The sequence below is a fragment of the Polypterus senegalus genome, chromosome 16 (genome assembly GCF_016835505.1).
Source record: "Polypterus senegalus isolate Bchr_013 chromosome 16, ASM1683550v1, whole genome shotgun sequence".
In the NCBI taxonomy this organism is placed as follows: Eukaryota; Metazoa; Chordata; class Cladistia; order Polypteriformes; family Polypteridae; genus Polypterus; species Polypterus senegalus.
In genome coordinates this window covers 91,876,460-91,903,564 of record NC_053169.1, presented here as the reverse complement: position 1 = coordinate 91,903,564, position 27,105 = coordinate 91,876,460, and the positions used below count along the sequence as shown (strand labels likewise).

The 27,105-nt window shown below is 35.5% G+C and overlaps 1 protein-coding gene across 4 annotated transcripts in view; it reads left to right on the top strand.

Annotated features, from left to right (window-relative positions):
* sdccag8 (SHH signaling and ciliogenesis regulator sdccag8) overlaps positions 1–27,105 on the top strand; it is a 186,361-nt gene that overhangs the window by 14,772 nt on the left and 144,484 nt on the right. For 3 of the 4 annotated variants that reach the window (XM_039738727.1, XM_039738726.1, XM_039738725.1), the window contains 8 exons: positions 6,551–6,730; positions 8,569–8,654; positions 12,482–12,595; positions 13,375–13,467; positions 18,191–18,322; positions 18,559–18,623; positions 19,953–20,141; positions 23,321–23,459. In XM_039738727.1, the coding sequence (XP_039594661.1) occupies positions 6,643–6,730; positions 8,569–8,654; positions 12,482–12,595; positions 13,375–13,467; positions 18,191–18,322; positions 18,559–18,623; positions 19,953–20,141; positions 23,321–23,459 (906 nt within the window). In that variant the 5' untranslated portion in view covers positions 6,551–6,642. Of the gene's footprint in view, positions 1–6,550; positions 6,731–8,568; positions 8,655–12,481; positions 12,596–13,374; positions 13,468–18,190; positions 18,323–18,558; positions 18,624–19,952; positions 20,142–23,320; positions 23,460–27,105 lie in introns of those variants that run through there. The other variant, XM_039738728.1, reaches the window with a different exon arrangement.

Genomic DNA, 27,105 nt, shown 5'->3' with positions numbered 1-27,105 from the left:
GGGGATGGAGGGGATCTTTCATAATGGCAGCCAATTTTGCTACCATGTTTTTTTTTCCATAATAGACATAATAGTGTTGAGACAGGCTTTCCTGATAAGTTTGTTCATGCATTATGGTTCTTTTGAGCTCAAGTTACTTCCCCAGGAGACTGCAGCTTTGAACAACACAAATTCTCACTCAGCTTGCTACGTACATCACAAACGCCGAGTCTCCTTTGGAAGTACAGTCTGCTGTGGCCGCTCATGTACAGTGTGTCACTGTGGTGTCACTGTGGTGTCAGATGAGTCCAGTTTGTTGTTCATGTCAACCCCCAGGTACCTGTAGTTCAGAACCACTTTACAGACACCTGTAAAGTACTTTTAACTATTACTTTTCTTTTGTTTATTAGTATACATCTTGCCTTCCATAAAGCTTTGTTAATATAGTTTATTCTTGTACATTCTTTCAATGGAAGTTTTTCTTTTTACTTTTTTACAGAGCTAGCCACTACTGCATAAATGAGCTGTCTGTTTTTTGTTTTCCTCTGTGTTAAAGTATATATAGTTTTTTTTTTTTTTTTCTTCAATGACCTGCCTGGTGGTTTAGTGTGTACCCTAGTAAAGATATCTAATTGGACTGAAATTCGGGTTTTAGTTCCAGCTGGTATGCCTTCTATGGGGAATCTGAAGATGCACTGTTAAAATTATTATCAAGCATAAACTGACCTGCCACGAGTGTGCGTGTATGAATGCACCCTGAGGTGAACTGGCATCCCATCCATATATAGTTTGTACCCTTGTGTATAAATGTCTAAGCCTGGCACCAACTTACTATAATGGGAAGGATAAAGAAAATGATTAGTTGGCTGGACTAAGGTTATGGTCCAGTTTTTTTAAATACTTCTGTGTTGTATTGCTTAAAATGCTCATTTTTGTGCTTCCCATAATATTTAACAATGATCTAAGACTACAGTGCTGTGCTTCTACACCTTACTGTAATTAATTGAACTTTACTTTAAAAACAATAAAAGTATACTGTAATCATGCATATATAATAGTTATTTTACATTGAGGAAGATGACGCTGAATAAAACGCACAGCCACAGTAGTATTGCAGGACAAAGATTCATTACTTATGAGGTTAAGGAAGAATCTGCACTCAATTAAATGAAAACTTTGTTAATTATTAGTACATGAGAAGAACCTGAAGTAATACAATGCAGACCCTGTCTTAGGTTTTTCTTGTTAAGAATATGGAAACCGTACTTGTTTAATTAACATACTATGCATTAGAAGTCTTCAAGATAAATGAAAGTAATTTTGTTTGATAGTTATTCAGGATAACTATCTTTAGGTATTACTCTTTCCTTTCATAGGCGGCCTTATTTTCATTTCTGAAAAGTTGATACTCTGGCAAAAAGTGCCATATTACAGTTCTATAAGAAATACAAAAGCATAAATATAAATTGGATGAAATATCCCCAGAAGATTAAATATCCCCAGTTGTGGGTGGAAGCATTGAAAGCAATATTTAAAAAAGCTGTGTATTCTGCCAAAAACTAGAGGAACAAAATGGCATTTGTTGGATTTCACATTTCTCATTATACTGTATATTTGCAATACAATTAAATTATTACTTGCGTGTCTCCACGTACAAGAGGCAGTTGTCCAGTATCAAAATTAAAGCAAACCCATTCAGTGAATTAAATTTCAGATGATATGTAATAATCACGGATGCATGTGTCAGTATGAGCAACTGTCAAGTAGACCTATGACTTGACGGTGAAAACTGTCCCTAATCCAGTGATGTGCGTCGTAGAGGTCCTGTACCTTTACATAGAATGGAGGAAAGTGAATGTGCAGGATGGCTGAGGTAGTGTGGGCAGAGGGGTTGCAAACATGGCTGGTGGGGTTGGAGTGGCCCATGGTTAAAGTATGATGGTTGTTTCGCAAGGCTTTATTATTAAAATGGTTGCCTACTCCACATCAGAATGAAAAGGTTAATGTTATTGTTAAAGGTTAATGATAACTATTGAATATTTACATAGCTTGTATGCTTGACTTGTCTCATAATGGTGGTCATTTTTAGTTGGACCTAATTTAATTTCACATAATGGGGACTCCTCAAATTCTTGTTTTGCCTAAACGGCTGAGGTATTAGTAATGTTGCTTGTCTTTCTAAATCACTCCCAAGAAATTATTCTTTGGGCATGATGTAGCTATCACAGAGCTAATTTAAACTGACTACTCAAACTTAGCATGTTTTTAAGGCTTTATGTGTCCTTTTCTAGTAAAACTGAATCATATTTCTTTTATGTGACATTTGCAAGTACAATTTATGTATAAACAATGTAAAAGAATTTGATTGTTTTAAACACCAGCACCAAGTACTCATATCAGTTCAAGGGTATGCTTCCATTACTCAATTGCCTTTTGTTCACTTTACTCATAAGTAACATGTTTTAACTTTTAAAAGTGATTTTTGGGGAAAAAAATGGCAATACACAACAAGCTTAAGTTAATGCAAATAAAAATGAACAAGTCGGGGCTCTTTGGGTCTGACTGTATTTCATAAAATGTCAGCTTAACTCTGTTCATGTCATATATTCAAATAAAACAAAGAAATTTAATAATAACATAATCCCCCCTTTGCACCATCACACAATCATTTTCCAGAGAGGTCAGGTTTCTCCAGTCAGGTGTTTTTTTTTTTTTTTATATATATATTTTCCAGTTGGAAAAGGAAGTCTATAATGTTCCATATTGTTTGTGCTATTTCCAGCTATTTTTCTTTGCAAAAAGTGAATAGTTTGCATAAAATTGATTTTACATAAGGAACCTTTATTTTGTAAAAAAAAAAAAATTGCTGAATTTTGGGGACCTCTTCTCATTCATGCATTGCCAATGAAAGGTCAAGACTTTGTACATAAAAATAACTTTTTAACTGGCAATTATTTGTGCAGTTATCAAAGTGACGTTAGACTTCTGTGCGTTCAGCAATTTTTTAAAACAAATTGCAGCTTTTGGGTGTAATTGGTTAAGATGTTGGACCTCCTTGGGTTGGCTTTTGTAGATTAGAGAGTAGAAGGCTGATTCCAAAAGCGAAACACCTTTACCTAATAATGATGTGATAGGGTGTTTTTTACTTTATGATTGGTTCATGCATTAAGAAAGCTATGCAGGGTGGTCCAGATCTAATTATGCAGATCCAGATTGTATGGATGACTTTGATTTATGCTGGGATGATTCCAGTTTGGCACAAAGTCGGTTCTTCATGTCGTCAGTTTGCACACTTCTCGCTAGTCCGGGATTTTTCGGGTGATTTTCTATGTAATACATTTAATTAGTAGTAATTATAATTATTAATTATAATAATTATAAATATTAATTATTATAAGTTATAGCGTAATGAAAACTGCATAATTAGATCTGACACAACCTATACATTTGATTTACATCTTTGGTTTAAATTAGGTGTCATAATATCACTAAGTAGATCCTACAAGGTATTATTTTTCAGTTTAGCATGTGTTACTTATGTCCTTCACATATAATATACTGTGCTGTCTTCACCAGTGTCTGCGGTATTTTATGGTTCTGAGGTGAACAGGTGTCATACCCAGCATCGTATGCAGACATAAAATAAGGTAGTAAATACACAATTTGCCTGAAATATGTAAACAGAAGTATAAATATGTCTAGACTTATAAAATTAAAATTTAAACTTGCATACATTTTCCCTTTTTTGTACCTATATAAGTAGATTTGTTGCTTACTGTAAATGTAGACTTTTCTTACAAATTCTGCAAACTGAAATTCTGCTGAAGATTTTTGTTTCTATTCTGTCACATGCTTGTTCTCAGGTAGGTGCATTTTTCAGTCTTAGTTATCTGTAGGAAACTATGGTGTCATATATTTGAAGTAGAAGTTCTGAGAACTTTTATAAAGTATTTACATAAGAAATAGGGACAACTTGGTTATTAGCTAACCAGACTAGCTTGATGGACTAAATGGTATCCTCTTGTGTGTCAACTCTTAACATTCCTATGAATTAATCTATTCAAATATTGTTTTACCGTTAAAGTAGTGCCACCTGCTGGCTGAGCAGGAAAAAGCCATTCAGAGTTAGTTTGTTCTGTGACCGTTTTGAATTCTATGAATAATGAATCCAGAATATTAACTATAAAATTGGGTGAAATAAGATGAAGGATAATTTAAAGCCTGGTGATAGTGTTATTGTAACAGACATGGTAAACATGGTGGCAGATTGTATTCTTTATTATGAACTTGATAAGATGATGTTTAACACAGGACAGAGCCTTTTTTTGTGTTTAAGTATGCATATTTGGCTGTATATTATGTGTTTACTTTGAAGACTTTTGTTTTATCATACATTTTACCATCTAGACTTGGTGTTAACAGTCTTCCCCTATTCAGTCCACACTGGATAGTCTTGTTGACTACTGTAACTCGGCCGTTCATTCAGCACTAGAAAAATTGGCTCCATTAAAACGTAAGGAGGTTTCCTTTAAGCATTCAGCTCCATGATACAACTCAATTACAGTCTGAGAGCAGCTGGCCAACGCCTTGAGAGAATGTCACCTAAGACTGGTGCACGTCCTGCCTTTCTTAGTGCATCTTTGTAAGCCCTTTGATGGTCAAACTGCAGCCAAAAACAGACAGTATGACAAATTAATAGAAAATGGCCACGATAACCTGTAGTTAATAAACTAATTCAACCTACATCTGGCCCAATTACCTCTTCTACTTAAGTCTATTAAACATTTCTCCACTTTTTCTGCAATAAAATTAAAAATCTAAATAATTATCTGTCTTCCCACTCCATCCAGCTCCTTTTCAAAATTTTCATCAGTCACATCTGCATTTGTTAATGACCTGCTTTGTAAGGTGAGGCCCACTACTTGTGTACTAGACCCCATCCCCTAGACCACACTTCTCAAATCCTGCCTTCATGCCATAATCCCAACTGTTATAATGATAACAAACATCCCTTGATGCTGGCTTTGTGCCAGCCTCTATTAAAATCACTTCTGTATCCCCAAATATTAAAAAAGTCTTGATGCTGACATCTTAACATTTTTTGGGCTATTTCTCACTTGCCTTTTCTGTCAAAATTTTTTGAGCATGTTGTAGCCTCGCAATTTACCAATTACTTCTAATAAATTGATGGAACCCTTTCAGTGTGGTTTCAGAGCGCAGCACAGCTGTGAAAACTGCTCTGCTTCGGGTAACTAATGATTTGCTTATGGCTGCAGACTCTGGACAAACTAGTGTATTAATCCTGTTAGACGTCAGTGCAGCATTTCACACTCGGGTCAAACATGACATTCTACTGTCCAGAAGGGTGAACATTCTATGCATCTCTGGCATTGCCCCCCAGTAGTTGAAGTCCTATCTGGCTGATAGGCAAGAGTTTGTTAGTCTTGGCTGTAGCAGGCCCAGCTTAGCGCCAGTCACACAAGGAGTTTCTCAGGACTCTGTCCTTGGCCCTCTGCTCCTCTGTATCAAAATGCTTCTCCTTGTCTGTTATTTGTATCTTTGGACAGGGTTCTCATTTTTATGCAGATGATACTCCACTATATTTTAACGTTAAACGTTAAATTTCATCTGAGCTTTCTCAGTGAATTTGCCTCAGTGAAATTTAAGTGTGCTTCATGGTTCCTCTCTCAGGTGGGCGTTAGCATATCATAGTCTCTTGGACCAATAGCATGAGTTTTGCACATTCAACTTATACGACCGACATTATAAAATACCGGACATTATACGGTAAAACCAAGTCCTGACTTAAATGCGAGTATATACAGTATATCACAGCTCCAGTTGATTTAATACTTTGCAAGAGTCCTTACACAAACCAGCAACGATGAGCACATAACAACCATCCTGCTTCACCTTCACTAGCTCCTTTTGTCTTATAGGATTGAATGTAAAATTCTATTAATAACCTACAAAGCTTTAAATGGCCTTGCATCAGACTACATCAGTGAACTTCCCCATCGCTCTTCTCGTATTCACTCACTAAGGTCCTCTGATACTAGGAATCTTGTTGTGTCCCTCACTAACTAGCACTCTGTGGGTGACAGAGCCTTCAGCTATATAGCACACCGGGTTTGGAATGACCTCCTGAAATTAAGGAGATCGGCTGACTCAATTAAAAAACAGAAGAAAAAAAAAACAACAACTTAAAACTCGTGTTTAGGAAGGCTTTTAACTTAATGTAATATTCTGCCCCTTTCTTCAGCTTACCTCTCTGTCCAAGTGCTCAGGATAATTTGTGTGTGTGTTATATCAAACATACACACACACAAATATTATTTGTTCAGCCTTTTCATCTAGTATTGAGTTTAGTATTTTACTCTGGATTATTGTCTTTTATTCAAATCAATACTTAGTTTCTCCACTGTGCAGAATATACGATCTGTATCCAATGTTACATATACCCTGCTGTTTTCATCTGAGACTCTGTGAAGTGCCTCAAGCATGGGATAGATGCTATATAAATAAAATGTATTATTGCTAATAATAAAATTAGCCTTTCTTCACCCTGCAGATCGTGCCAGTAGAAGTTTACAGCGGCTCTGTAATGTTTTGAAAGAGAAGCCTATTGCTGAAAAAGCTGTCTCTTCAGAAAACACAGAAGAAATGACTCACAGCAGCCCTGAGGTTACAGTGGGTAGGCAAGAAACAGAGCTGGAAAGGTCCTGGTGTGAACTAAAGCAGAGTGATGCAGGTGAGGTCCAGGTATCAAAATTAAATTAGTAGAGCATTTTATCCTATTGTGCTCCTTGTTGTTTTAAAGACAAAGTGCTTTTTTTTTTTTTTTTTTTGGAAAATGCAGAAGAGTGAGAAATACAAAGTTGATTATTTATTTACCAAACATGCTTCCAGCATATTGGGGGGGTTGGCGTGGGGTTGATTTGGTACTGAGTCTCCCATTACTAGCATTATTCTTTAATCTTTCCAGTGGTTTATAATTACTAGTAAAAAGTAATTAAAAAATGACTAATCAAGATTGTTTAGGAGGGTCATATCAAGCCATATATGGTTACTATTAAATAGTATATTACTCCATTAGGGATATCTGATAAATTGGACATAGTATTGGTCAAAATGTATTTGTTATCACACGTGTGTCTTCATTATCTTTATTAAATCAGGCTGATATAATTAGTGTATCACCATTAACTAAAATATATGACTACTCTCTGAACAGTGGTTTACATATTGGCCATGAGGTTATTTTTCTTCATGAATGGCAATAGTAACAAAATAATGTTATGCAACACTAGTAACAAAATAATGTTATGCAACACATGTTCTGCAGATCTCTTGCATGGCAGAAGTAGGGTAAAAAGTTAGTATATAGCAAGGTTGTTACTTCAGAACTTTTTCAATAAATAAACGTTATTCTTTCCAAGGCTGCAGTACACTGTTCATGTTTAAAACAAAAACAACTAACAAAACTGAAAGTACATATATTGTCAAAGATTAAAACATGAGTAGTCTATTAACTTAACTCATTTGTTTAAATGGAAAACTAGTTATGATTTGTATATTTAAGAATAATAATACAGTAATAGGAAAAAACAAGTATCAGTATTGGTGACCGAATCAGCAGGTATGACTTAGTAAATATCATTTAACCTTATTGGTACATTCCTACCATGCATGTCATTACAGTGTACTGTATAGTGAAAACTTCTTTATTACATCTGCTTAGTGATAGGTAGGATTACATTTAAATTTATTTGTACTCTTGGTTTACATTTAATACAATTTTTTATGTTTTTTTTTTTTTTTTAAGTTTACATTTTAAAGTATTTACATATGATATTACTGCTCATTTAATTTCAATGTGAGTAGCAGGTTGGTATGGTGTTTAACGCTCTTGTCTCACAGCTTTAAAACCCTGGGTAGGAAAATCCATATATGGCTGCTGTCTTTTAAGTATACACATTCGGTTTATGTGTGTGTGGGATGTTTTCAGTTTTCTTACCACATCCTAAAGACATACAAGTTAGGGGAACTAGTGATTCCAAACTGTCTCTATGAAAGTGTGAGCCCTGCAAGGAAGAACCACCATATTCAGGATCCTACTTGATGTACCCAGAGTGTGCTTAGGCCCCTTTGAAACCCTGAATTGGGTTAAGTGTGACTGAGCATTATTCTGTACCATTTTGTAAGCCTGCTTTATTGTAGAGCCTATTCCAACAAGCATAGGGCACAAGACCACAACAAACCCATTGACAGAGCTCCAGTCCATTGCTGGGTAAACATATAGACACACATCCAGCCCACACTCTTAAGGCCAGTTTAGCATCACCCAACTTAACCTAGTCCATCTAACTTGCATGTCTTTTGACTGTGGGAGAAAACCGGAGCATGCAGACGCTGGGAGAACATGAGAACTCCACAGAAGGAGGACTCTGGCCACTGGATGCAAACACTTGTCTCCTTACTGCAAGGCAACAGCTCTGCCACTGTGCTACCATGTCACCCTGATAATGTTCTGTTCTCTAATATTATTTTGAATCTGTAATTCTTATCTATGATTTTTTTTCCCTTTAGTTAATCAACTACGATTATTAATCCGTCAAAAAGAGAAAGAAGCAAAGTTTGCAACTTCATCAAGTAGACAAAAAACAACAAAAATGGTATTATATTAGTCATTCCCTTCTCCCCATTATTCTGTCTCTCTTGTTTGTTTCAAAAGAAACAAAAACAGTCTTGTTCAGGTATTATTTTTATAGGTATAACATATAATAAATACATTTTTATCACCAGTTGAAGTAGGGCACATCCTAAACTCCTTGTTCTTTTTTCAATTTACTTCTATATGTGGCTTTATAACAATATTTTGTATGAATAATACATTGTCTGAAAATTGTTATGTTTTATTTTTTTAAATATGTCTGTTGTGCTTTGTGAATGTCAAATTAGAAGAGGGACAGCATGGTAGTACAGTGTTTAATGCTAACACTTACTCATTGCTCCAGTGGGCATGAATATGAATCTAAGCTTAGTCATTGTCTATATATTATTGAGTCTGAGCATTCTTTGTTTCTTGCTGGCTTTCTTTGGGTGGTCTTTTTTTCACCCCTCACAACACTAATGACATGCAATTTAGGTTAATTTGTGACTGTAAATTAGTGCTGGCCAAAACTGACCATCTGGGAACTTTTTTCGGCCTATACAACATCTTCTAAAAATTACAATATCATCATGAATATATTTTCCCTGCAGTACTTTTAATGTCCACTAGAGGTCAATATTCCTGATTTTTTTTTTTGAGTCTTGGCACCATCATTCCATTATTAAAACATTCTAAAACCTTTTTAATAGTGTTCATAAGACAGAGCTTTTAATAGCAGTACAGGGCACATGTCAGGAACCGGGCCAACAAAACCATTCACACTCGCATGTAAATAAATTATTAAATGAATTTCTATCAGTTAATGGCATACATTCCTATTTAATTAAAGGGTGTTGATTTAAAATATACAGATGGCTTTACATCAACATAAAGCATGGTTGATGATAAAACTAAATTCAAACTTATCCATGCAATGTTTTGGCTTTTTTCTAGAAAAAGCAGTTTTTCAGCAATTAAAAAAGTTTCTGTCCTGACTTGTGGATTAATGTGGACTCCGGCCACATATCTGATCTGTTTTCTTAGACCTGAAAGCAGTATTTGAAACCACAGACCGCAGTTTTCTTAAAAAAATTGCCTTACTCAGTGGGTATGCCTCTTGGACAGTGTCTTAAACTGGTTTCAGTCTTATATAACAGGTGTTTAATGTGGTGTTTGTAGTTCAGAGATTCATGATATTGTATATGGCATACCACAAGGATCTGTCTGGGCCTTCTGTTATGTTCAATCAGTATGCTCCAATTAAGGCAGATTATCTCAAAACACAAGGTGAACTACCACAGCTATGTCAATGACACACAGCTAGCTCTACCTTTCTATAGCATTTGATGGCCCTGATGATGGGTTCTCTGAGCCAGTGTCTTTCTTTTCTGAATGGAAGAGTAGTAGCTAACTCAACATAATAAGAAAATCATAGTCATTAGTAAAAATGGAAATAATCAGGGTATTAGAAATAAACTTAATCCCTCATCATTAAAAGTCAAGGCAGAAGTAAGGAATTCAGCTATGACCTAAACTTTAAATGGCCTATTAGCCAGATTACTTAGAGTGCATCTCCTTATTTAACAAACATTGCAAAAGTTAGATCTCTTATAACATAAGGGAGATGCTGTGAAATAAATTCAACACTTGTTTTTTTAAAATGGCTAGATTACTGTAATGTGCTTCTAACTGGTCTACCTAAAAAGACATCAGTTGATTGCAGTTATTCCAGAATGCAGCAGCAAGCCAGAAAAAGAAAATTCAAATCTGTCTCAACAGTTTCAGCATCATTGCATTGATTAGTTTTGTCCTGAAGAGTGGACTTTAAAGTAGTGCTTATTTTATATAATGCCTTAAACAGTCTTGCTCCTTCCTATATTTTGGAGTGCTTGTGCCCCTACATTCCATGTTTTTACCTTAGAACTTCTAATATTGTTCTGCTTACTGTCCAAGAGGCAAGCCTAAAAGAACTGGCGAGGCAGCCTTTTGCCATTATGCACCAAAAATCTGGAATTTGAATGCTTTATTAATAGAGATACACCATTGTAATACTGTGGAACATTTAAAAATCTGTTTAAATGCCAACACTTTAAATTTGGCTTTTTTTGTAGCTTACATTTTTATTCTACCCTTAATGAACTAGATATGCACAGAATAATCCATACTCGTGTAGATATTTGGATGATATGTGAATGACACACAAAACTGGGCTTAAGATTCAAACCCAAGACACTGCATCTGTGAAGTGGCAACATAAACCACTATGCCTTTTGTATCACCAGATTCGCCTGACATTGGTCAAGAAAAGGGAGCTGGATAGGAGGAATCTGTTTAACACTGAATAAACAATACAAAGTGTCAACAGTGTAATTACATTTTTACAGAAGTGAAGGGAAAAGCAGTGAGTGTTATAAAAAAAGAAACCCGCATATACACAAGTGTGGTGGCCTTTAAAGAGTACTTTCTAATTTAGGTCAATTAGACACAAACCAGAATGTGAATTAACTGAAAAGTGGGTGGGTGACTAGACATGATCACTTGTATCTCCTTTTCTAAATTTGGTGTCTTGACTTAAAAATCTTTTGTTTCCCATTTTGAAACATCAGAAATTTCCAATTGCATTAATTCTTGCACATTCTTCTTTACATCACCTCTGTACACTATATTTATCCTCCATTTATATCAACTTCATTCAAAAGAGACCAGATCTGACCAGTCAGATGTTCTGTAAGTTTTTTTTTTCTTTGGTATCACTGATTAAAATTACAGTATGACTTAAGATTTGGAAGTAAATGCATTGCATTATTATAGTTGTATTATTGTTTTTATAAAAAAAAAAAATCCAGTCCTTGTCATACTTCTTATTTTCATGTTTTTGCTACTGTGATTAGATGTATAAAAGTGCCGTATATCCCCGATTTCCCACACACACCAATTATGAACAACTCAATGACAGAGCCTTTCAATTTTGTCAGCTGCACACATTTCTTACTCAGTTTCACCCCTAAGTAAATTCAAGTTAGCATTGTGTGTAACTAAGTGTGTTTTTCTCTGCTAGTTCAAACACTGATCACAAGTGAATTAGTGGCACTAAATTAACCTGTAATGCAACTGTGATAGTCCTATCCAATGTTGGTTCATACCTTATGTTTATTGCTGTCCGCATAGGCATTGCCATCCTGTGACTCTTAAACAGATTAAGAAAATGGTTAGATGTATGGACATGTGATACATACAAGTATAATCCTGTTTGTTTTACTAAAATGTGGTGTCAAAAGACGTCCTTCTATGTTCTGTCACTCTCATTCAGCCCAGAGTCACAGGGGCCTGGAGTTTATTCTGGCAGCATCTGGGGTAAGTCCTCTTGGACAGGATGTCAGGCCATCACAAGGCACACTTATGAAAACTCCCATATGCATTACATTTTAAAGATACAGTATGGTTGTCAGTCAACCTAATATGCATGTCATTGGAGTACTTTTATGTGAGAAAAGCTGGAGAACATGGTGAAAAACCTTTGTGGACAAGGAAGAACATGCAAACTTCATGCAGACATTGACAATGCCCAGGTTTTCAATTCAGAACTGTGGTAGCACTGATTTCCTTTGCTCTCCTTTCATTTCCTTGCTTAATATTTTACAAATTCTTTTTGAATGTTAACTGCTTTTATTAAGTGAAATTCGTCCTTTTTTCAAACCCATACTCAAACAGAGTAAAATCATTACTATTAAACCTCAAATGTTTAATTTATGTCTGTCATCATTAGTTTTATTTTTTAAGTAGTTTGATAGTTAGCAGTTTGGATACTATATTTGATGATGGTATTATTTACATTTAATGTCTTTTCAGAAAGATGCAAAATCACACAGTGCTGATGTGCCAGCTGTTGAAGATGTCATCCCCATTATTCACAGCCAGTCTCAATACATCCAGCATCTGGAGGCAGAAGTTAGGTTCTGCAAGGTTGTTTCTTTGGCCATTAGTACTCTGAAAATAGAAATAACAAACAAGAGATCTTGAGAAGATTTGCATGCTCATTTTATAGTTTTTCTTGGAATAAAATAATAATGTTATTTTAAATGTGTATTTGGTATATAAAGCAAGATTCAAGTGTACTAAATAATGCTGTCTAAAGATGTATTTATCCTTCTAGACCTGATCCCACATTTTCAGATACCAAGTAGCAGGGCTGTAATGTATACAACCACACCATAGCATACACAGATACTGTAAGTTAGAGTTGCTGGTTAATTTAACATAGATCTTTCTAGAATTGTGCAGTAAACCCAGCTAACCATCAAAAGTCTACAAACAGAAAAAAGCAAAATATTCTGACTATACCACACTGGAAACTAAGAGTAGTGTGGCACATTAGTTAATTACATTTTATTGTTTCTTTTTAATTAAATTTAACTTGAGTTATGTTCAGTATCTGTCACTGGAGTCTGTAGTTAAGTAGTTGGAAGAAATATAGTACAGTGTTTCTTGTTTCAAAACTTTTGCATATATTAAATAAGATTTAAAAAACAAGAAAAGGTACTGTAATGTCTGGCAAACAAGAAGAGCCCTTTCAGTCCATTGTTTGTGTAACTAGCAAGAAAACAATGTTAAGATTTCCACTGTAGTGACATGACTTTTACCCCTCTTTTTTTTTTTTTCTTTTTAGAACAAATAAAATTGTATGTATTGCATAAGTACATATATAGACTTGTAGATCGGGTAACACCTATATATTTTTACAGACGGAGCTGTCTGACATGAAACAACGTATAATGGTTGTAGTTCGCGAAGAGCTCAAGTCAAAGCCAACTGAAGATGTTCTAAAAGATTCCACTGTAAGAAAAAATTCAATTACTGTACTTTTTTTTGAGAATTTATGAAGCCCTAAGAAAGAGTTGTAAATGAACTTTCTTTTGCTATTTTTTCCATTTTATTGAATTTATTAAAAGCAAGTGACATTCCATACAAGCAGCTCAAACCTGACAAAACTAAATTCAATTCAACCGCCACCCATGAGGATGATTCTTCCAGTTGAGTAAGATACAGTAAGTCTATGTGATAGTAGTGAAGTAAAGACAATTACAGTTTGTTTGTCCTTCTCCACTTTAAGCCCATCTGGGAGTCCACCAGACACAGCTGTTAGTGGATTAGGAGTGATTGTGACACCAAGGCTGTCTGATAGGCATTTAAAATGTTTGTCCAGAATGATTTTAATTTGGTGTGCACTCAAAACATATGGTCCTATGAGGCTGGAACTAGTTTGCAACATTTGCAGGTTGGATCTTGCCATGGAAACATTTTGGACAATTTTAAACGAGACAGATGTGCTCGATAAAAGATTTTAAGTTGAATAATTCTATGCTTTGTACATATGGAGCTAGAGTGAATTCTATGCATGGCTGCCCTCTACTCCTTTTCTGAGATATTGAGTAAGAGATCCTTTTCCCACCGTACTCTGGGATCTTTGAAAGGAACAGAGACTTTTAAAATGTTTTTATATATTATAGAAATGCTGTCTGAGTCCTCAAGACTGATCAAAATTTCTTCCGGAATAGAAATAGGTGGTAGGTAAGGGAAATTGAGCCGCTTTTGTTTAGCAAAATTTCTAATTTGGAACTCTTGGAAAATTGTGTTGATGGAAAGTTAAATTTGGAGTGTAATTGTTAGTAGGAGGTAAAGACATTATCTATGTAAAACTCTCTAAGTGATTTAATGCCATATGTTTTCCAAACATTTAAAATTGTGTAAGTTTGAGAAGGTAGAAAAGGGTGGTTATCTAAAGTGTGTTAAAGAAGTTATGAAAAAGAAAAGGAAACATTTTAAAAATAACGTAACATGATTGTCATTGTAATTATTTTGTGACTGGTATGAGTGTTGCTGTCATCAAGGATTTGATTATCATTATTTCTTTCAATCAGGTTCGTATTTGGAGGATGTGTTGTGTTCAAGTTACATTCCTTGTTTGTCAACCGTTGTAAAGATAACAGGTTTCATTCATCAAAGTGTTGACTACCCAAATCGGTACTCGTGAATCTAAGATTCCCGGTATTAACTTGTGGATTTGCCTGCGAATATTTAGCAGCAGCGTCTCTTTGAACTTGTGGATTTGCCTGCGAGTATTTTGTGACAGCATGTCTGTTAACTTGTGGATTTTTCTGCGAGTATTTGGCGGCAGCGTCACAAAGTTGTTTTTGTCTAGCTGCATCAGAAAATGTACCACAACGTCTGACACGCCTCCTTTTTACTGTTTTCTCACAGCTTGGATTGCTGCTGTCATAATCGGTTTGAGTTTCTTGGTTTGTTTCAATTACGTTAGTATTTGCAGGACTTGTTGTGTTGAAGTGACATTCGGCATCTGTCAAGCGTTGTAAGCAACTTTGCATCCAGCTTTTGAGAGTTGAAACATTCATAAACATCAAAGTGTCCACTACTCAAATCGTCACCTGTGAATCTGAGATGTTTAAGTGGCATTCACAGTTCTCCAAAGGTGTAAAATATTTTGCCATTTTGGTACACTTGAAAGCGACAACCGAACAATTCGGCGGCAGCCATCAACTCACATGCAAAACCATAGGTGAAGGGCTTAAACATTTCACTGTTATAGTGCTACTGTGCTATTATATACTGTATAATTATCTCCTGTACCGTCATCAGTCCACACCTTGAACCTGTCCCAGTCATTCAATACATAAGACACAATGTTTCTCCGGATATCAAGAGTGAGCCTAATATGGCCGTGCAATATGTAACCCAGAGAATGGAAACGGCAGGCGGCTTCTTCAGGCATGGAAACAACTCAGTTCTTTGATCGATGGTGATCACCTTGATAGACATGTTTATGAGGGTGGTACGGTTGGAACGGTAAAGGAAATGGGTACCTGAACAGTAAACTAAATCTAAAATACCTACAAAATAACTATAATCATAATAAACGAACAATAAAACAGCGGAGAAGTCGTGGATTAAATAAAAAGGCTGCAGTTATCAGCAGGGAGACATGAATACCGTGGCAAAGCAAGGAAGGGAATGAAGAGACCGGAGTGACAGACGGCTTTATATGGGCAGGCAGCCAACTACGTGGGAGGCGTGGGGATGGGGGACGCAATATAGGCAGGCAGCCAACTACGTGGGAGGCGTGGAGATGGGGGACGCAACGCCACCTCACACGGCGACCGAGCTGCAGGCTATGGACGTACGTATGTATGTATGTATGTAAGTAGGATTCAGTTATGACCATTACGCGTAGAATTTCTAAATGAAACCTGCTTAACTTTTGTAAGTAACCTATAAGGAATGAGCCTGCCAAATTTCAGCCTTCTACTTACACGGGAAGTTGGAGAATTAGTGATGAGTGAGTCAGTGAGGGCTTTGCCTTTTATTAGTATAGATGACTTGTATTTAGTGGGGCACAAAGTAAGCAATATAAAGAAGTACTGCAGGATTTTACTTCTGTTGTGGACCAAGCCTGTGTGTGTTCATCTATTTGTGTCGATGTCCAGGTTTTATAGTTTATATATTTGCCGCCCAGTAATAAAATTGAAAGTTAGGTGGAACTACACCACCTTCTGTATTAGGTCTTTGTAGAGTTGCCTTTTGGATACATGGATGTTTTGAATTCCAAATAAATGAGGTTATGAATATAATTTCTTAAAAAACGATTTCTTAATGTGTATATTAGGATGCTTTTGAAATAGAAAAAGAAGCTTGGGAAGGATATTCATTGTGACAATGTTAATTAAGATCGAGGGTAGACCATCTATGCAAGTTAACTGGAAATAGCACACTTTTATTCAAAATAATCTTGAGTCCAAATATCTTTTGAAATTCTGCTTGTGCTTTTAGAACTGCAGGCACAGTATTTTGTTGATCTGTTACATATGGTACCATATCATTTGCATATAGTGATATTTTCTGTTCAAGTCCTACTCTAATAATCCCCCTGCATCTCAGAAGCATTTCAAAAGTGAGCTGCCAATGGATCAATGGCAATTGCAAATAGTAGTGGTGACCGGGGACATCCTTGACTAGTACCAAGTTCTATTTTGAAGTAGTCTGAAACAATTTTGTTAATACAAACTGAAGCTTCTGGACTGGTATGCTATAGTTTGATCCATGCACGTATTTTCGGGCCAAATCCCAAATTTGTGCAATGTAGTGAAAAGCTAGTCCCATTCAACCATTTTAAATGTTTTCACTGCATCCAACGATAATAAGATCTCCGTGATGTTAGACTTTGTGTGTGAATATATTTCATTAAATAGGTGTCGAAGATTAGAAGCTAAGTATGTTCCTTTAATATAATCTGGTTTGGTCTTGTGATATTACCGAACAAAGCACTTTCTCAATCTTTCTAGCTAGAACTTTGGAGAGTATCTTAACATCATTGTTCAGAAGTGAGATTGGTCTGCATGATGCACATTGTATTAAGTCCTTATTTTTCTTAGGCGCCAACTTAAACATTAATATTTTTAGTTGTCTTTATTGTACAACTACTATAATATTTAATTCTTTCACGTTTAAACCGATGCAAGTTCAAAAATACAATAATGTCATTATCATCCATACTAGGTTATCTCAACACTAATTTATAACAAAGTCTAATAAATAACAATAAATAAAAAGAAACATACTAAATTCACAGTTTACTACCAATCATCTTCTCTCTCTGCTCAATTTATGATGGGCACTGCAAAATAAAAGATTGAGTGAAGCATTACAAACTGACACATTCTTCCATGTAGAAAGAAACTTTATCTACTTGGTCTTTCTCTGCATGTCCATCACTTCACAAATATTTTAATTGGGGGATAATTATATAAGATATGCATGTAGAATTAATTCTAATTCTGTAAATACCTTGTATTTATGCCTAAAAGTTGTGGACTTCCTTTCATAAATGTATATTCATTATGTTATTTAAAGATGTCTATAAATTAATTCTTGAATACTCAAGTCTACTTTTGACAAAATAAAACAAATTGTGTTTTCATACAGCATAATATAATCAGGTGTTTATGACTTAGACAGTAATCTATAGATTACAATTTTACTTTTCTTTTATCATGTCTTAATGATACGTCATGGGTTACTTAAGGGGAAAAAAAATTACTAGTTGAGTAAATAAATGAAAAAGCTTTATTTTAACTTGGGGGTGGGGGGGCAGGTATATTGCATATTCCAATTATGTATTTCTAAGTTTGTGGCTATCGTACATGTCACACTGTGTAATCTAGTTGATAAAGGAAATGCTAGTAAATTTACTAATAGTTTTCTAATCAGTGATGTGGTTACTATTAGTTACTTTATCACTGTAAATACATTTCTGTTTTTGAAGTCTTGAATTCTGCTTCTGGGTCACACACTATGTTTATACATTAAACCTTTATTTGCTGAGCTTTCTTAAGCCCATTCAGGATCATAGGATCCAGAGCCTATCCCAGCCAAAGAGAGCAGTAAGCAATAAAGAGTCTTGGGTGGGACATCAGTCTGTTTCAAGGCATAGTATCTTGTCAGTTTTCCGACCTTCTACTCCTGTTATGTAATTTTGTCTCATTCCAGATTACCAACCATGAATCCAAGATTATACAGAATAATGTGCCAGTGACTTCTGAATCAAAGCATGCATATATCAGCCAGTCCCCGCAAGCAATAAGCAGCACTGCAGAATTCACAAAATGGCAAATGGAACTGGTTTGTACTGCATGTTCTTTACTTTCATTATACAAAAAAAAAATACAAAACATTCTCAGCACCCTTTGCATTGGCTTTTTTAGGATTAGATACATTTTCTTAATTTTTAACACGAAAGTTAAATGGATTTGAGTCTAACTGCCTTTGATTTAACAAACAAGCTACAATTTTAAGCTTCAAAGGTATAGATTTATTTAGTAGATAATTATTGATTTATCTTTTTATACATATTTTAGGAGAAGCTAAACTTGCTTTACCAAGCTAAAACAGAAGTATATGAAGCACAGGTGATATCGTTAAGGTAATATCAAAATTACTAATCTCAGAAATTCTACAGTACTTGGCAAATTCATCTCTTAAATCAGAATTGTTTGTACAGCAGCATCACAGCGCTTTTGGATGTCTTTTCCAGTTTACATGTTCTGATTTTATTTGCTTAGCACCTTGGTTTCCCATACTGAGGAGTTTCCTGCTTTGTGCTCATTGGTTCTAGAATACTAAACAGGATTAATCCAGTATGAAAAGAGAAGTGTGAATGTATTTAATCTTTTTAGAATCAGAAATAAAGGAGGGGTAGTTTGTTTTTATAATACCTGAAAAAATAATGTTGGGAGATTTAATAAGTCAACATTTGGAAAAATGTATGTTCACATTCTTCATTTTGTAGGTTTCTCCCTTGTAAATACCTAACTTTCTCCGAGTCAGTACATTGTTGGTGTGATAGAGATGACTTCGTAGTGAAACCATGTAGACCGCCCATCAAAAAGACAGGGGGAAAAGCAATTGAATTTAATGTTGAAGATTAAATGCAGAAAATATTTTTTAAAATGCTGTTGACTAGGGGTAGATCTTTTTTCTTTAATGGAATGTTTGATTTAAATGAAGCTTAAGGCCATAACTAGAAAGACTTTGAAAGAACCTGTTGCATCAATGCAATCAGTTTATTACTGTGAACCTTCTGTTTTGTTTTTTGTACAGTACTTAAATATGCCATAGATTCTCACAGCAAGTGTAATCATGTCACGTCTCAAGGCAAAAAAGTATAACATACAATATTTAATGAGAAAATGTGAAATGTGCAGATAAACAGCTTACTATTTTATTCTATGAATTCATTTTTAGGGCGGCACGGTGGCGCAGTGGTAGCGCTGCTGCCTCGCAGTTAGGAGACCCGGGTCCGCTTCCCGGGTCCTCCCTGTGTAGAGTTTGCATGTTCTCCCCGTGTCTGCGTGGGTTTCCTCCGGGCGCTCCGGTTTCCTCCCACAATCCAAAGACATGCAGGTTAGGTGGATTGGCGATTCTAAATTGGCCCTCGTGTGTGTGGGTGTGTTTGTGTGTGTCCTGTGGTGGGTTGGCACCCTGCCCAGGGTTGGTTCCTGCCTTGTGCCCTGTGTTGGCTGGGATTGGCTCCAGCAGACCCCCGTGACCCTTTATTCAGATTCAGCGGGTTAGAAAATGGATGGATGGATGGAATTCATGTTTATTTATTTAATTCTTAATTTGTTTAAAAACAAAAAACTAAATTAATCAGCCAGATCACAATTATGTTACGATTAACAGTGAATGGTTTCTTTTTTTTCAAATTGTTGTTCTTGAGTATTAATTAATATAAAATAATCCTTTATTCTAGGAAAGATTTAGCCATTTCTCAAAAAGACTGTGAAGATCTTAAAGGAAGATTAAGGCATCAGGAATCACGTAATTCCCTGTCTAATGGAAGACTTGTCAGTGGCTTATGTGTGAAGTGTGCACAGCATGAGGCTGTTTTAGCCCAGACACACACCAATGTCCACATACAAGCTATAGAGAGATTAACAAGGTAAGTGTGGCAGCCATGAAGATGGCTAGGTGGACCTTGTGCATCTAAACATAACAAAAGCCTCATCAATTTTTTTATCTGAAAATTTAGCAAAAATAATTAACACAGTTAATAATTTGATTTATTAAAGGAAAAGTAATTGCCTGCATAGTCACTCTGTCAACCAGTGAGCCAAATTTAAATGACATCAGGTTAAATTAGACTAGAAATACCCAAGCTTAATTGCTGCCAGTCCTATTGAATCTAAACTAAAAATTCTAAAAGGATTTTCAGAAGACTTGAGAGAAAATTATTAAAATACCAATTAAGAAAGTGTTACAAAATAATCTCTAAAACCATAGCACTTCAGCAAGCCACTGTGAGAGCCATCATCTCCAAATGGAGAAAACTTGGAATGGTGGTAATCTGACCTGGAGTGGCCGGTCCAACAAACTTTTTCTCCTAGAGTGAAAACTCATTTGGAAAGTCACAGGAGAACCCAGGCAAACATCCAGAGAACTGCAGGCCTGTCTCAGCCGAGTTAATATCACCATTCATGATTCAACCGTTAGAAAGATACTAGGCAAATATGGCATCCATGAATGAGTTGCATGGTGAAAAACACTGCTGAATAATGGGAGCATAAAGGGTTGTGTAACATTTGCCAAAAAACACCTTGATTTACACCCAAGATCTTTGGGATAATGTTCTGTGGAGTGTTGATTTAAAAGTGGAACATTTTGGAAGACACGGGTCTCTTGCATCTGTTGTAAAGCAAATGCAGCTTTACATAATTTGAACATCATCGCCCACAGTCAAATGAGATGGTAGTGTGATGGTTTGGGGGTGCCTAGCTGCTTCAGGGCCTGAGCAACTTGCCCTAATTGAGTGAAGTATGAATTCAGATATGTACCTTGAAAGTACTGAAGGAAAATATCTGGTCATCAGTCCATGCTTTGAAGCTCAAGTACAGTAGAGTTGTGAAGCAGGGCAATGTTCTGAAGCACAACAGCAGGTCCACTTCTGAATGACTGAAAAAAAAAGGGGGGGAAATTAAATCTTGGAGTGGCCTAGTCAAGGTCCTGGCTTCAAAACCCATTGAGATGTTTATGGCGGGACCTTAAATACGTAGTTCATAGTCGAAGGCCCTTCTATGTAGCTGAATTAAAACAATTCTGTAAAAAAGAGTGAGCCAAAACTACTCCAGAGTGAAGCCAATTGCTGATCTCCTGTTATCAGAAGTAGTAGATTGTAACTGTTGCTGCTAAAAGGCAAACAACCAAGTATTAAGTTTAGGGATCAGTTACATTTTCTCATGGATATAGGCGTTGGTGATTTTGTTTCTTTTAATAAATCAAATGAACATTTAAAAGCTGTGTATTGCATGTACTAATGCTGTCTTTTGTGTTATACTAAATGTGTTTGCAGATTGTAAAGTAGTGTTATGAATAAGCAGAAATAAAGGAAGTTAGGATGTGTGAAATACTTTTTCACAGCACTATCTTTTCTGGTTCTTGAAAGTAAGAAAACACATTTATTTTGTGGTATTTTCAAGTAAGAGAAAGCTGGTTTTGAAAACCTGAAAATGAGGTGATTTAAGATGAATTCAATGTCAACACTCAGTCAATGCTGACAAATACATTTACACATTTCTTCACTATTTGCAGCCTCATATTCTATTCCATAGAGGAGATGTCTTACTTAATTTCTGTTTACTTTAAGTACAATGTTTCGGGTATTGAGTCCCCTTTAGTCATTTTACATAACACTTAATACAACTAGTGAAAACTTGGCAGCAGAAATTCTAAGTTTTTCATGGTGAGGCCAATTTATTTTTCTATTTACACCTAGTTAGGTTTTTACTTGCATGGCATTTACTTGTGTGCCCTGGATGCAATATTTAGTTACTAGCTTGATCACTTGCTGTACTAGCGAATCCTCTCATTGTTAGATGATGGATGTTTGTTTGTTTTTAATAAACAAAAATATTTATTAACATGGAATTCATAGAGTAATTTAAACATGTCAGTATAAAATGAATACGGAAATATACTCCCAAGTGCTATGTCAACATCATATATAACCAGCTATTCTATCAAGTTTGCAGACTAAATTTCAATTAACTTAATATTTTTTGATAACTTAAAATAGATACATTTTCATTTTATGGCAAATACGTGTTTTTTTTGTTATTTTTTTAAATAATCTTTTTACTGCTTCAATGGAATGATAGTATACTTTCTCATCGCTGTAATTTAGTTTTGCATTCATTTAGGGTGTCATCCACTAGGTGGTGCCAAAGGCACACATCTATAGCTTAAGTTGTTAAATTATTAAATTATTATTCTATATCATGGTACGTGTTTTTACAGAAAGTATTACTTTTAACAGTGTGTTTTTTTCATTGCTTCATTGTTCAATATAATGCATAAACACTTAAGTTTAAATATTTTGTTTGTTGTAGTTATAAATATTTTTTACCTGTATAAGCCCTTTTTTTCTACACCGTCATCAGTCCATTTTCAAAGTCATATAATCCAGTTATAGTGTGCAGGAATCCAAAAGCCACCATATTCATAGTGTGGGGAAAATACTGAGATTGTTCAAGTAAATGCAATGATGTACTAAGTAAATTGAAAATAAGAAAAAGATAAAAGGCTATTGGGTATGCTCAAATTAATCTCTTGAAAGTGTCTGCCTCGATTTATTGAGATCAAGTATTATGCAGTTATTAATTGGAATTTTCTTTAGGCCTTGGTTAATCATATTTGGAAGGTTGAAATTGATTAGTTGCTTCAATCCTCATTGATATAAAGGTATAAAAAAGTCAGTATGTCAGCTGGAAAAACAGTAACAGTATTATGAATATAAAAGTATGTCAGCTGGAAAAACCGTAACAGTATTATGAATATAAAAGCTTAATCTTTATTTATATAGCACCTTTCTGGAGAGTCGAGCACTGATCATTGTTTCTGCAATACTTTAAAAGAGGAGTGGAGTCCGAGTCTAAATGGAAGTATTATATAGCAGAGTTGCTTCACATTTATGCTTAAAAATCACCAGTCTTCTACCTCATTTATTCATTATTAGTCAACATTACTTTTACAAACAGGTGTCTTCTACTGCATTTGCATTGTCCATCTTATTAAATATGGATTTTTTGGGGGTTTTTAATGTTGTCTCGTTTATTTTAAATACAGGGAACGAGATGAATTAATGTCTGTACTGTCTTCACTGAGGAGTGATCTTAATGAAGTTCAGCAGCGAGAATTAAATGCTTTCCAACAGGTTAAACAAGCAGTGGAGATGGCAGAGGAAGCCAACCTAGAAAAAACAAAGGTAACAGACATGTGATTGCATTTTATAAATTAACTGTACATTAAATATTAGGCAAAGAGGATTCACTTTGTTTTAATAATTTATCACTCATATGTGATGCATCTCTGCACGGAAAGAAATCAGTGACTTTTAAAGTGTTATGTAAAGTACAAATCTCTCTAGTGCAAAGATCCTAAATGTCCAAGTATTTACTCCACCTACTGTAGTTGAAGTCCTTGTTTTCTAAGATTTCTTATCTGGGGTTCATATTTATTTATTTTATCATATACCATTGAAATAATATTCTACTGCATGTTGAGATATTTTTATGAAAATAGTAATAAAGTACTATGCAATAATGCAAACATGAATGCTCTGTTCAGATTTACCAATATGTTATATGTTGTTCAGCGGTCTTGAACAAAGTTCTGATAGCTTATTAAAAGTAGGACTTTTTTTTTTTTTTATATTCCACACTACTATGTTTTTGTTTAAAAATGCAGACACTAGTCCCCAATATTGCCTTTCATCTGCACTACCATAACGTTAATTCCCGAGAACTGAGACTTTTGAAAATTCTCTTTAGCACAGTATGCCTGCTCAGTGTTGCAATGTAAATATTGTATGTGAAAATGTAGATTTCTAATTGGGCTTTTATTTGGTTTTGCTTTTTACATAGCCCTTACCTGATTAGATTCAGGTCATTAGAACATTTTAGTCCCTGATTTGTAACTCGTCACAGAGGAAAACCCTTTTTCAGTATACAGTAGACCCTCGCGAAGTCGCGGTTCAAAGTTTGTGGCCTCAGTCATTCGCAGATTTTTCCTTAGAACCTATGTAATAATTGTTAGCAGAAACTGCAAATATCCTCAGCAGTTTTTATGTCTTTTATTGTGGCAATACTGAACTGTAGAGAGAACAGGAAGCAACTGTAGAGGAAAACGCGGCTTGGGATCGTGAAAGTAGCCAATACAATCTGAAACTGCAACTCCCAGCAGTCCCGTCCCTGCAATGGCTCTGATTGGTCTTCTGCTGAGGGTACTGGGGTTGTTGGGGTCAAAGGATGTCAGCGCGGCTTTTAAAAAGGGGGCCGGTGACCAAAAGCAAAAAAAAAAAGTTTTTGTAATTTGTGTTACAAGTTCCTGTCTGTTTGCCTTCTGTTGGGTTATCTGTACTTGTTCATTTTGTCCTGGATCGTTTCGTGCATCTGAATTGTCTGCCGTCTGTCTGTGTACATGAGGACTGTAAGTGCATTCATGGCCATCCTGCAAAGAAAGGAGCGCTCCTGAACCCGTCCACCCATCTTCACCATTTCAGCAACTAGCTTTACATTCCCATTCAACATGCGGATCTCTGGACTATCTATTTTCATCATTACATTTCATCCGTTACCATTTTTCATGATTTATTGTGTGTGTTTTGTTTGTGCTTTGTTGTATTTAATGTGTAATCGCCATAAGGGGAACAGGGGTGGTATCGTTTTTTCATTTATTTCATTTGTTTTCATTACATTCTTTATTTGCTGTTTGATTACCCGTTTGCTTTGTTTTTGTGTCTATTTGTGAGTGCGTGCAGGTCGGGCCAAGGCTGGGTGAGCGACGATACACATATTTTAAAACGTGAACAGCACCTTTTCTTTTTGGCTGATTGCTTTGTTTCTCTCTCCTCCCCCAGACATCCTCTGCTCCTGTTGGGGGTCCCGCTCCCGTTGTCCTCCCCTATGATGTTTGTCTGTTTTTTAATCGAGAACTAACTGTATACTGAGTTTGTTTTACTTCTGAAAGAGACACGTTTGTTTAAAGTGTTTGAATAAAGTTCCTGCCTCTACAATCCCCTGTGTTTCTGTGCAGTTCTGTGACCCAAGCGTGACACCCTGCAGCACTGCCCCTGGGATTGAGCCGCTGCACTAGACTAGCTTGCAGTCATCAGCGCTTACCTCTGTTTGCTTGCATGCAACCAATTCAAGCACAGTTGGCTCAGTGATTTACTGAGTTTCATCCATGGCGTTAGTTGCACTTTGTACATATTGTTCAATATGTAGTTTTTAAAATAGTTTGTACAATCATTAGCAGTGTGTAAAATGATTAGTGTTGCAGTAATTGTGATGCTCTTTGCATGAAAAAAATGTGTTCCATTAAAATTTCTCTTTGTGAATTGTGATGTTTGCTTAAAGTGCAGCAAAAAAGTATTTGGCGTCCAGGGATGCATTAACTCCCGAGTATGTCTCGGTTTAAGGGTTAAAGCCCCAAGATGCCGCCGAAACGCCCAGCACCTTCTAAGGCTTCTGACAATGAAAACGCGCTTGCATGAATTACAGTACATATAGCGGTAACATCGGTATTTTACATTCTAGCACTGCGGGAGACATAGCAGTACAGTACTGTACAGTAGATAGGTTTACCTTTACATTCTTTTTTTTAGGTAATGTATTAAGCTGAGTTTGAAATTAAAGTGTTTTGGGGGCATATTTAGGGTTTAAACTATAAAAATAGGCATTTTTTAACCACATCCAAAATTTGTGGTTTTTCACAATTTGCGGGTGCTCTAGGAATGTAACCCCCGTGAATTTTAGAGGTTTGCTGTATTGGATATAGAGGGGTTGTTTTCCATGGTGCGTGTTGTGTTGCCTGTATGCATGTAAATTGTAGACTGAATGATTCATACATGTGAAAAAGACAACTAATTCACCATTCATTATGGTTTTGCAACAAATCCCAAAGCCAGTTGCGTTACCTTCCCTTCAAGGAATCTCCTCTTGATGCGCACATACTGTGTTCTATACAGGGTGGGCCTTAAGTTTACATACATAGGAAAAATAAATATTGTTTAATGAAAAAACATTTATTTATTTATATATATATATATATATATATAATATATATGTGTGTATATGTATATATATATGTGTATATATGTGTATATGTATGTATATATATATATATATATATGTATGTATAATATGCTCCACATGACTGTAATTGTTTTGAAAACACATTTCAATATGTGTCGTCCGCTGCTGATGAACACGTATTAGCACAGCTGGAGTTATGCTTGTAATGGCGTTAGTGATACGTTCCCTAAGATGATTTATGTTTCATATCTTTTCCTGATACACCATGGCCTTCAAATGCCCCCAAAGAGAAAAATCTTGCCTGACCTGGCCATCAGCATGATTTCAATTTGTTGCTTTGTATTCAAACGCATTGTTTAGAGTATCTGAAATATAAAAAATAAAATGTTAAAAACCATATATATAAAAACTTATGACCCACCCTGTACATATGTGCTTTCAGTCATCCTAGTGTGGATGGAGATACTTTTGTAAATTTTGTGAAATTTCTAATGTAATGTACTAATTTTCTTTAAAAATGCCATTTTCAGTCCAAGATGCTGTGCACATTGAAGGACTGAGTTAAAGATCCTGGCTGTAGTAACATTGAAAGAGACTTACTTTAAAAAGCACGCTCTCATTAGAATCATCAGTGGGTGAATCCTGTGCCAAGGATATTTGACAGTGAGCATTTGTTTTGTTCAAGAGCTTCGTAAACATACAGCATGAAAAATACGTGTCATTCTGAATATTTTTGTGTTGGTTTCTATAGGTATATTACTGGTCCTTTTCAATGCATTCTTTATTTATTTATTGATTTTTTTGTAGTATGAAGAT